Source organism: Scyliorhinus canicula, chromosome 23, assembly GCF_902713615.1.
Source record: "Scyliorhinus canicula chromosome 23, sScyCan1.1, whole genome shotgun sequence".
In the NCBI taxonomy this organism is placed as follows: Eukaryota; Metazoa; Chordata; class Chondrichthyes; order Carcharhiniformes; family Scyliorhinidae; genus Scyliorhinus; species Scyliorhinus canicula.
The window spans coordinates 60,164-72,489 of NC_052168.1; the positions used below are offsets into that span (position 1 = coordinate 60,164).

The 12,326-nt window shown below is 51.8% G+C and overlaps 1 protein-coding gene across 2 annotated transcripts in view; it reads right to left on the reverse strand.

Moving 5' to 3' along the window:
- LOC119956571 (circularly permutated Ras protein 1-like) overlaps window positions 1-12,326 on the reverse strand; it is a 116,498-nt gene that overhangs the window by 50,143 nt on the left and 54,029 nt on the right. For both annotated transcript variants that reach the window (XM_038783884.1, XM_038783883.1), the window contains 3 exons: window positions 11,059-11,106; window positions 3,628-3,717; window positions 1,631-1,782 (listed from right to left, as the gene is read on the reverse strand). In XM_038783884.1, the coding sequence (XP_038639812.1) occupies window positions 1,631-1,782; window positions 3,628-3,717; window positions 11,059-11,106 (290 nt within the window). The remainder of the gene's footprint in view (window positions 1-1,630; window positions 1,783-3,627; window positions 3,718-11,058; window positions 11,107-12,326) is intronic.

Here is a 12,326-nt window from a genome sequence, read left to right on the forward strand (position 1 = left end):
AAGAAAAGGGAAAGTAAAAGTTCTCAGCAGTCACCCTTAAAAATTCAACTTTCAAAGGCTTGGCCCTTGCTGCATCAGCCAGTTACAGTGCCGAAGGAGGCCATTCGGCCCATCAAGTCTGCACCGGCTCTTGGACAGAGCACCCTACTCAAGCCGAAAGCAATTCTAAATAAATTGATGAGGGTCTCCATTTTAAGTAGACGTTTAACAAACAAGTTCCCACGAGAAGTCCTACGTTCCTCTGGCCCAAACTTTTCACACATCGAACACGCGCCCTCAGCAGTCCGAGAAGCGGATGTGAAACACATTCCTGGCTGTGGTCACTACTGGAGCTCAATTTCACACTATCTGGCCCAGTTAATGACCATTTAGTGGGAGACAGACTCTGTGAAAAGCTGAACACTGCCAGGGAGGGTGGGGAAAGGGCAAACGCCAAGACAAGAGAGGGTGTGCATTGGCCCTTCTAATGTGTCAGGAATACAACCATTGCAGAGCTGTCTCCGGGAGCTCGGGACCTATGAAAGGTAAATATCGATATTAAAATTACGATTGTGTCTCAGCAACACAATCAGTCGGCAGACATCTTTAAAATTTTACTTCAGCCTGGACAGTTCATCCCAATCCTAGAACAAAGTTACAATAAAACCAAAAGGCTGCCTGGCCAATTGGTCCATCCACCAACTGTAAAAGTTGATGAGCCCATATAATTACTTCAAATTGCCCCTTAATGTGTTGAATTGCCTGTTTGCTTGGCAGCTGGCACCTTGCGATCTCTCTTGCATGCCCACCGACTGAAATATTGCGTGAGTACGCAATGACTTCGGGACACATAGAAAAATAGAAACATAGAAAATAGAAGCAGGAGGAGGCCATTCGGCCCTTCAAGCCTGCTCCACCATTCATTATCATTGTTGGTTATCAAGTTCATATCCTGATCCCACCTTCCCCCATATCCCTTGATCCCTTCAGCCCCAAGAACTATATCTAATTCCCCGGAAATTACACAACGTTTTGGCCTCAACTACTTTCTCTGGTAGTGAATTCCACAGATTCGCCGCTCTCTGGGTGAAGAAATTTCTCCTCACCTCAGTCCTAAAAGGTTTACCCGTTATCCTCAAACCATGACCCCTAATTCTGGACTCTCTCTCTCCTCTCTCCCTCTCTCTCTCCCCCCCCCCCCCCCCCCCCCCTCTCCCCCTCCCCCCCCCCCCCCAAAGAATCTACCCTGTCTAATCCTGTTAGAATTTGATAAGTTTTTGTAAGACCCCTCACACTCTTCTAAACCCCACACACACACATACAAGGTGCACACCCAGCCAAACAACGTCAAATTCTGGCCTGTGTTCATTGCACACCTGCCAAAGAATATTTCCCATGAGAATTTCTTGTAGGAACAGTAACAATACCTTTGTGAGAGAAAGAAAGAGACAGTCGGAAAAAGAGAGCAGAAAAGATCAAGAGAGATCCCATTCTTATGGCTTTAATCTTTTATCTCAATTGGGTTCCTCCTGAAATATTTTGAGATGTTGACTGAAATGAAATAAATTACAGGTATTTTTCTGGTAAATTATTTCCAACATTCACTTTTTCTTCATTTCTACCAGATAATCCTTACAAGAAAGTTGCTTACTGGTGTATGTGGTGATGGAGAGCATCTCTGCTCTCCAAAATACAATGTGGCAATGCTGCCTGACCACCCTGCGTTTTCAGATAATTTTGATCAATTAACTCAAAGTCCTGTAGAGTCTGTGGGGAGGTCAGTCCGTCTCCATAGATTGTTACCTGTGAAATCAATAAAACTTTGTTAAGTTCTAATATTATTGTACATTGTAATTTTGCTGAGATTAAAATGAAGTATGACAAACTTCAAAGGGGTGAGAAATTAGCTGATGCAGTAACCTGGGTTTAGATGGCAGCCATGATGTGTAGATGCCGGCATTGGACTGGGGTGGGCACAGTAAGAAGTCTTACAACCAGGTTAAAGTCCAACAGGTTTATTTAGAATCACTAGCTTTCGGAGCACTGCTCCTTCACCTGATGAATAAGTATTTTGTACTATGCAAACCGATACACAACCCAAAAAGACAATTGCCTAGGGATGTGATACATCCTTACATCAAAATGTTTACACCTGATGCGTCCCGATATTGGTTCTTAGCCCTCAATATAACATAGCTCAGCAAACCCCCAGAAACCCAACATTAAATAGGTGGGGACTCAGATCAGAGGTCACAGAATAGGATAGTAAAAAGAGCCAAGGGCTCAGATAGCTAGTCACAAACTCATCCTTCTTGGGCAGTCCCTCAGAGTCGAGGGGTCTTGCTTCCACTCTGGGGAGATGGGCCCTGTGTTGGCTGAAATCCGCAGACTCTTCCACAGGCTGGGCAGTACGATGAGGTTAGTGGGTGGGACACAGATTCTGGGCTCTCCTTCCACTATTTATCCTTGGCCTCCACGGGCTCCACCCTGGCGCCTTCTTGGATGCTTTTTATCTAGTTTGTGCGTTCTAAGGCAAGCGATTCCAATGTGTCGGTGGGAATATTGCATTTATTGAGGGAGGCTTCCAGAGTGTCCTTATAGTGAATCCTCTGCCCCTCCCAGTGATCGCTTGTCATTGCGGAGCTCGGAGTAGAGCCCTTGTTTCAGTAGTCCTGTGTCGGGCATATGGACAATGTGGCCTGCCCATCGCAGCTGGTCGAGCGTAACCAGTGCCTCGATACTGGGGATATTTTCAATAGAACGACGGAGGTTGAGGGGTGATCTGATAGAGGTCGACAAGGTTATGCGAGGCATGGATAGAGTGGATGGGCAGGCACTCTTTCCCAGGGTGGAGGGGTCAGTCACGAGAGGGCACAGGTTTAAGGTCCGTGGGGCAAAGTTTAATAATAATTAATGATAATCTTTATTGTCACACGTAGGCTTACTTTAACACTGCTATGAAGTTACTGTGAAAAGCCCCTAGTCGCCACATTCCGACGCCTGTTTGACACAGAAGGAGAATTCAGAATGTCCAATTCGCCTAACGACACGTCTTTCGGGACTTGTGGGAGGAAACCGGAGCACCCGGAGGAAACCCACGCACACACAGAGAGAACATGCAGACTCCGCACAGACAGTGGCCCAAGCGGGAATCGAACCTGTGAAGCAACTGTACTAACCACTGTGCTACCGTGCCGCCCCTTAAGAGTAGATGTGCGAGGCAGATTCTTTACACAGAGGGTGATGAGTGCCTGGAATGTCCTGCCAGGGTAGGTTGTGGAAGTAGATACATTAACGGCATTCAAAAGACATCTCGACAAATACATAGGACGGGTATAGAGGGATATAGCACGAGGAAGGGCAGTATCATGGCCGGTACAGGCTTGGAGGGCCGAAGGGCCTGTTCCTGTGCTGTATTGAGCTTTGACACATCTTTTACTAAAGGGACAGGAGTTTTCAGACTGGCCTTAGATGGCATGATGATTAGTGTACTTTAACAAGTGTGGGACTGCATGTACACCCTGATCCTGACTACTTCCATGATTGCACTCCAGAACATATCAAGTATTAATCTCCCAGGTGGAGGAGTGTCTTTCCAGCTCTGGGATCACAGCGAGACATTTGGGAATTCACTTTCTCCTCATCTACCTCATTGTTGAAGGTAACCAGGGAAACTCTTGTTCGAGGGGATGTTTGAAAAAGATAGTCAAGTGACTGGGCCACAGCCTCTTGCATAGCCTGTAAAAGCAACAAAAACAAACAGGTTAGGAAAGAGCAACTTGTTTCACAATTAGCAATTAGCCCAATCACATGGCCGTCATTTAAGACTTTTCTTTTTTTAATATTTTTATTCTCCTTTTTTACATTTTCATCCAAATTTGCATTCACCACCAAACAATCATCGGTACCCAATACAATGCCAATCCCCTGGCCAACAATTCCTTCCTCCTATCAACCCCCAAACACTCAATATTTTGAAAGAAACATAAAAGAAAAGGATCCAGGAATCCACCATCCACCCAATACATAGTCACCAACAACCGACACAGTCAATTGTCGAACCCCTCCATCCTTCCCCTCAACTCAAACTTCACCTTCTCAAGCGTTATAAACTCCAACAGATCCCCCCGCCACACCAGGGCACAGGGTAGAAAGACTGACCTCCACGTCAACAGGATCCGCCTTCGGGCGATCCGTGAGGTGAAGGCTACAACATCTGACTCCGCACCCGCTTCCAACCCCAGTCAATCCGATACCCGGAATATGGCCTCCAGACGACCCGGCTCAAGCCTCACATGTGCCACCTTCGAAACTACCCTGAAAACCTCCTACCACCAATACCTTTCCAGCATTGGACAGGACCAAAACATATCAACGTGGTTTGTGGGCACCCCCCCACCACCACCCCCCCCCCCCCCGCGCCCCACCCCTGCAACGTTCACAAACATCCTCTACCCCCTCAAAGAGTCAGCTCATCTCGCTTTTGTGAGGTGCACCACCTTCAGCTGTATCAGTCCCAAACTCACGCACAAAGTTGAGGTGTTTACCCTCCGGAGCACCTCACACCACAACCCCTCCTCCATGATCTCTCCCAACTCTTCCTCCCACTTTGGCTTAAACCCCTCCAGCAATGCCTTCTCTTCTCCCAGAATCGCCCCATAAATCGCCTACACCACCCCCTTCTCCATTCCCTCTGTCGTCAGCACCTCCTCCAACATTGTGGGGGCCGTCTCCACCGGAAAGCTGTGTATCTCCTTCTCAGCGAAATCCCGGACCTGCATTGACCTAACATCTCCCCCTGCCCCAACTCATATTTCACCCCCAGCTCCTCCAATCCCGCAAACCAGCCCCCCAGAAACAAGTCCTTTAATGCCCTGACTCCCTTCTCCTCCCATCTCCGAAAGCTCCCATCCCACTTCCCTGGCTCAAATCTGAGATTGGCATTTCCCTTGCCCCCCCCCCCCCTCCCCCCCCAGCCTAAAGCGCTGCTGCAAATGCCTCCAGATTGGACTCCCTGAGTATTTCCCCGGGTTCATAGTGAGCGGCGCTGTTGCAAAGCCCTCATCTCCGACCCCCTCTACAGACTCTCCTCCATCCTGACCCACTGGGAGTGCCCCCCCCCCAATCCAGCTCCTCACCTTCTCCGTGTTCACCGCCCAGTAATAAAATAGTACATTTGAGACTGTTCTTGTTAGTTCTGTAAACATCAATTACATTTCCCAGCATCTTTTATTCCTTCCCATTTGACTCAGATCAGCACCTGGTGAGGTTGACCCTCTTCCATGATAAAAACTGAGCTACGACTGAATTGTCCTCTCTGGCGAACATTGTCAATGTCGGCCTGTGCTTGAGACTGGGTGGTGCCAGTGAGACTGGGTGGTGCCAGTGGGACTGGGTGGTGCCAGTGAGACTGGGTGGTGCCAGTGGGACTGGGTGGTGCCAGTGAGACTGGGTGGTGCCAGTGGGACTGGGTGGTGCCAGTGGGACTGGGTGGTGCCAGTGGGACTGGGTGGTGCCAGTGAGACTGGGTGGTGCCAGTGGGACTGGGTGGTGCCAGTGCAAGTTGTGTGGCGGGTGACCAAGGCATGGACGAAGGGGTTAGCAGAGATGGGTACAGCAGTGGTTGGGCAAAGGTGGAAGAGATGGTGGATGGCACGGTGGCACAATGGTTAGCGCTGCTGCCTCATGGCGCCAGTGACCCGGATTTGACTGTGTGGTGTTTGCACTTGTTCCCCACGTCTGCCTGGGTTTCCTCCAGGTGCTCCGGTTTCTCCTTACAGTCCAAAGGTGCACAGGTTAGGTGGATTGGTCGTGATCAATTGCCCCTTAATGTCCAAAGATGTGCAGGTTAATTAGGGTTAGACAGCAACCCGCCACGAGATTCGGCAAGTTCCTTGCAGATGCAGGTCAGCTGTCCAGTGAGGTGGAGAGTTTGTGCATAGAGGTAGTCACAAGGTAGGCTCAGACTCCACAGGTAGGAAGGGAATGGGGGACCACCAGGCAGAACAAGAGAGATAGGTAGGCAGTGCAGGAATCTCCCGTGCCCATTCCCCTGCAGAACACATATCCCGTTTTGGATACTGTTGAGGGGAATGGGATCTCAGGGGAAAGCAGCAAGAGCCAAATTCATTGCACCATGGTTGGTTCTGCTGCAGAGGGGAGGAGTAAAAAGCATGGGAATGTAATAGTTATAGGGGAATCGATTGTTAGGGGAATAGACAGGTGTTTCTGTGGTCGCAAACGAGACTCCAGGATTGTATTTTGCCTACCTGGTGCTCGGGTCAAGGCTGTCTCGGAGCAGGTACAGGACATTCTGGAGGGGGAGGGTGAACAGCCAGTGGTCGTGGTCACATCAGTACCAACGACATAGGTAGAAAAAAGGGATGAGGTCCTAAAAGTAGAATATAGGCAGTTAGGAAGAAAGTTGAGAAGTTGGACGTTGAAGGTAGTGATCTCAGAATTACTCCCAGTGCCATGTACTAGTCAGAATAGAAATGACAGGCTATATCGGATAAATACGTGGCTGAAGAGAAGGTGTGAGGGGGAGGGTTTCAGATTCCTGGGGCATTGGAACCGGTTCTGGGGGAGAAGGGACGAGAACAAACTGGGCGGGTTATACATGGACAAGACCGTCACTGATGTCCCAGGGGGAGTATTTCCTAAAGTTGTTGGGGACAATAATAAAAGAAGGAACGGTAAATGCAAAAATGGTAGACGGGGTAGTGAAGGGCGAGAGGCAAATAGGGCCACAGAAAGCATTTGGAATAAGGTAGACAAATGTATGGCGTGAATCAGGGTAAATGGATCTGATCTCATTACCATTACAGGGACATGGACGTGATTCACACAAAAAGTGACCTGGGGCCTAATTCAGCGGAGTTGAAACTAAGGGTGGGTTTCTCTGGCTGCATCTGCCCGGCGACCAGAAATTCCCGTCCGTTATCAACAGACCTTTCACAGTCCGTATCCTGCCCTTGGGATCTTGCGGCGGTGGGTGGAAGAATCCATCCCTAAGTCACGTTTCGGGCGTGTTTTGTGGGATGTTTCTTGGCAGAGACAGGGCTGAGATTCCCCCGGCTATTCACCGGCACCTCACAGATCGGGTGCCCCCATCTCTGCAACCTTCCACCCCCTTTCAGGCACCCCCCCCCCCCGACTCTGATATGTGGGGGGGGGGACTCTGATATTGGGGGGCACTGATATGGGGGAGGGACTCTGACATGGGGGGGGGCTGCCTTCTGAAGTACTTTGGGGACACCCAGCTTCAGGATTTACCCCTTGGCCCACCGCACCATGGCCAGGCTGACAGTTACCTGCACAAATTCACAACCCAGAGGACCAGAAAATCACAGAATCACACAGTGCAGAAGAGGCCCTTCAGCCCATCGGGTCTCCACCGACACATGAAAAGCACCTGACCTGTCCACCTAATCCCATTTGCCAGCACTTGGCCCATAGCCTTGAATGTTAGGATGTGCCAAGTACTCATCCAGATACTTTTTAATGGATGTGAGGCAGCCCGGCTCTACCCCACCTCCCAGGCAGTGTGTTCCTGACCGTCACCACCCTCCCAGACAGTGTGTTCCTGACCGTCACCACCCTCCCAGGCACAGCGTTCCAGACCGTCACCACCCCCCCAGGCAGCGCATTCCAGACCGTCACCACCCCCCCAGGCAGTGTGTTCCTGACCGTCACCACCCCCCCAGGCAGTGTGTTCCTGACCGTCACCACCCTCCCAGGCAGCGCGGTCCAGACCGTCACCACCCTCCCAGGCAGAGCGTTCCAGACTGTCACCACCCTCCCAGGCACAGCGTTCCAGACCGTCACCCCCCTCCAGGCAGTGTGTTCCAGCCTCTACCCCCCTCCCAGGCAGCGCGGTCCAGACCGTCACCACCCTCCCAGGCAGTGTGATCCTGACCGTCACCACCCTCCCAGGCAGTGTGATCCTGACCGTCACCACCCTCCCAGGCAGTGTATTCCAGACCCTCACCACCCTCCCAGGCAGAGTGTTCCACACCGTCCCCACCCTCCCGGGCAGTGTGTTCCACACCGTCCCCACCCTCCCAGGCAGTGTGTTCCACACCGTCACCACCCTCCCAGGCAGTGTGTTCCTGACCGTCACCACCCTCCCAGGCAGTGTGTTCCTGACCCTCACCACCCTCCCAGGCAGCGCGTTCCTGACTGTCACCACCCTCCCAGGCAGTGTGTTCCAGACCGTCACCACCCTCCCAGGCAGTGTGTTCCACACCGTCCCCACCCTCCCAGGCAGTGTGTTCCAGCCTCTCCCACCCTCCCAGGCAGTGTGTTCCAGACCGACACCACCCTCCCAGGCAGTGTGTTCCAGCCTCTCCCACCCTCCCAGGCAGTGTGTTCCTGACCGTCGCCACCCTCCCAGGCAGTGTGTTCCTGACCCTCACCACCCTCCCAGGCAGTGTGTTCCACACCGTCCCCACCCTCCCAGGCAGTGTGTTCCAGACCCTCACCACCCTCCCAGGCAGTGTGTTCCTGACCGTCACCACCCTCCCAGGCAGTGTGTTCCTGACCCTCACCACCCTCCCAGGCAGTGTGTTCCTGACCGTCGCCACCCTCCCAGGCAGTGTGTTCCTGACCGTCACCACCCTCCCAGGCAGTGTGTTCCTGACCGTCACCACCCTCCCAGGCAGTGTATTCCAGACCCTCACCACCCTCCCAGGCAGTGTGTTCCACACCGTCCCCACCCTCCCAGGCAGTGTGTTCCAGACCCTCACCACCCTCCCAGGCAGTGTGTTCCTGACCGTCACCACCCTCCCAGGCACAGCGTTCCAGACCGTCACCCCCCTCCAGGCAGTGTGTTCCAGCCTCTACCCCCCTCCCAGGCAGCGCGGTCCAGACCGTCACCACCCTCCCAGGCAGTGTGATCCTGACCGTCACCACCCTCCCAGGCAGTGTATTCCAGACCCTCACCACCCTCCCAGGCAGTGTGTTCCACACCGTCCCCACCCTCCCAGGCAGTGTGTTCCACACCGTCCCCACCCTCCCAGGCAGTGTGTTCCTGACCGTCCCCACCCTCCCAGGCAGTGTGTTCCTGACCGTCACCACCCTCCCAGGCAGTGTGTTCCTGACCCTCACCACCCTCCCAGGCAGTGTGTTCCAGCCTCTCCCACCCTCCCAGGCAGTGTGTTCCTGACTGTCACCACCCTCCCAGGCAGTGTGTTCCTGACCGTCACCCCCCTCCCAGGCAGTGTGTTCCACACCGTCCCCACCCTCCCAGGCAGTGTGTTCCTGACTGTCACCACCCTCCCAGGCAGTGCGTTCCTGATCGTCACCCCCCTCCCAGGCAGTGTGTTCCTGACTGTCACCCCCCTCCCAGGCAGTGTGTTCCTGACCGTCACCACCCTCCCAGGCAGTGTGTTCCAGACCGTCACCACCCTCCCAGGCAGTGTGTTCCTGACCCTCACCACCCTCCCAGGCAGCGCGTTCCTGACTGTCACCACCCTCCCAGGCAGTGTGTTCCAGCCTCTCCCACCCTCCCAGGCAGTGTGTTCCTGACCGTCGCCACCCTCCCAGGCAGTGCGTTCCAGACCGTCACCTCCCTCCCAGGCAGTGCGTTCCAGACCGTCACCTCCCTCTGCGCAAAAAGGCTTTTCCTCAAATCCCCCTAAACCTCCCACCCCTCACCTTGAACTTGTGACCCCCTCGTAACTGACCCTTCAACTAAGGGGAACAGCTGCTCCCTATCCACCCAGTCCGTGCCCCTCAGAATCTTGTCCACCTCGACCAGGTCGTCCCTCAGTCTTCTCTGCTTCAGAGAAAACAACCAAAGCCTATCCAACCTCCAGCTCAGGCAACATCCTGGTGAATCTCCTCTGCACCCCCTCCAGGGCAATCATAGGCGGGATTCTCACTCCGGGTGGGGGTCTCCCGCTCCGGGTGGGGGTCTCCCGCTCCGGGTGGGGGTCTCCTGCTCCGGGTGGGGGTCTCTGACTCCGGGTGGGGGTCTCTGACTCCGGGTGGGGGTCTCCCGCTCTGGGTGGGGGTCTCCCGCTCCGGGTGGGGGTCTCTGACTCCGGGTGGGGGTCTCCCGCTCTGGGTGGGGGTCTCCCGCTCCGGGTGGGGGGGTCTCCCGCTCCGGGTGGGGGGGTCTCCCGCTCCGGGTGGGGGGGTCTCCCGCTCCGGGTGGGGGGGTCTCCCGCTCCGGGTGGGGGGGTCTCCCGCTCCGGGTGGGGGGGTCTCCCACTCCGGGTGGGGGTCTCTGACTCCGGGTGGGGGTCGTTGATTCCGCTCTTGTTTGATTGGTGATCTCAGGTCTTTCTGACATTTGAAGGTTAATTTCACCAGGAGAAGCTCGGTGGATGGGTTGTGCCTGAGATATCAGCCATTCATTTCCCGTTTTAAGGAGCTGGTCACTGTCAGCGGTTAGGGGGTTTCGTTTAGATTTGGAGGTTAAGTTAATTTGTGGTTTGGACTGTCTGTTCTTTGATATTTCAGTTTGGGTTAATTGTTTTGTTAATGAAAAACTTGCAATAAACATATTTTTTAACAAAAGCTCCAATGGTGCCAAAATCTGCCGCCATTTTTACTCGTGCAGATTTCTCTGCTGCGTATTTCACAACCACATTTCCAGCAACGACTTCAGTTTTCTTATTTACACACGGCATTAATTTGAACTTTGGTCTGTCATTTACTGCAGCCAGCTCTAGAATCTATTTTTCAGAGTATCTTTTACTCATATCCACACTAGGCAACTGATTTCCTGACTTTTCATTGCTTCGCTTCTGATTGCCAGTGATTTAGGAAGTGCCTGCCCATTGTCCTTGTCACCACTTTTATTGTGTATTTGGAGACTAACACACAATAAACAAATGCAACTTTATTGTGATGAGTTCTCTCTCATGTCTGCTGCTTCTCTGTTTCCCGTTCTATATCACTTCCTTGCATACAGTAGGGTTCTACAGAGAGCCAAATGGGACAAATGTATCACATTAAGTGTCGTTGCAGAACCAGCCAGCAGTCATTCAGACATTGTGTTCTGATGAATGTGGCAGCATTCTGTGCTTTATTCTGCAATCTTTTCTATTTAAAAGTTTGAATAATTTGTACCTGTAAACGAGACATATAGAGTGATTTGCAGTTGCTGCCTCTGTTGACCTGCAACCAAAACAGCTTCAGTAATTAAAAAAATATTTCCAGAAGGAATTACAAACAAGAAGAACGAGAATTTCTATTGTATCTTTCATAAGCTCAAAATATCCTAAAGTCCTTCCTGGCCTTTTGATACAGAGTTACCTGAAGCACGGTCAGCAAGGAGGACTAACCTGAGTCGCACTGTAATGTTATCCTGGTTGAAGGGGACACAAATAGTTTCAAAAGGGAATTGAACAGATATTTGAGGATGAGAAACCTACGTAGATTTGTGAAAGAAAATCTGGGATTTGGGCCCAAACCATCGCAGCTGTTGCAACGAGCCAGAGCAGCACAAGGATATACTTCAGTGCTGTACGTTTATGATTGTGCAAGGAGGGAGACAGGAAAATGCTGGAACACCTCAGTCTGGAGATAACAAAGGTATGGATGAGTTATTCAGCACCAGCTGAACTGAGGTAGCGCCGGGGTCAGGTAATGTTACAACAATGGAAATAGGTTATCTTGGTAATGGAGAGGAAATTGTGTCGGAAACCCACCTTGGGGTCAAACATGAAACCAAGATTGTGAACAGCCTTGAACAGGTGTAAGGAGGTGGGGACACTGCATTTCAGGACTGGTAGCCAGGAGCAGTCAGTTAGTCACTTAGTACCCTTGATGATGCATATTGTTGAGTTGTACGTTGATACGTTGAGCATGGCAGATACTGGTGTGTGATATTCTGCTGCTCAATATGTGATGACAAGTGCAGAGGTCCTTCGGATCCTTGGCACGTTGTCCCCATTAGCTACTGGCCTGTTTCCTGAGGAATTTGTTGCTGGTTTTAATTTGTTTTGCAGCCTTGATAAAATTCTGTCTGTATGTAACAGCTTGGGCTGACTATAGACTTAAGCTTACGGTCAGGGTTTCTCAGAATGGCAGGTTTACCTTCCTGGCATCTAAGGACTTGGCAGAGAACTTATCCCCGAAAATACTGCCTGCCACTCAGACAGGTTCCAACAAGTGTTCATTAGCTGGAGGTGTTGCTTCTGCCACTCATTCAGGAGAAAGTCCAACCTTCTTCCATCGCTAACATTGAAAGTTCTTTTGTAATGTAAAGGAAGAATAATATTGCAATGGGAATGGAAGGAAATTTAGCAAATTTCGATGATGTGCACTGAAAGGCCATTGCCACAGTATAAAAGCATCAATCGTGCAATACATCAACCACCAATTTTGCCATAAGA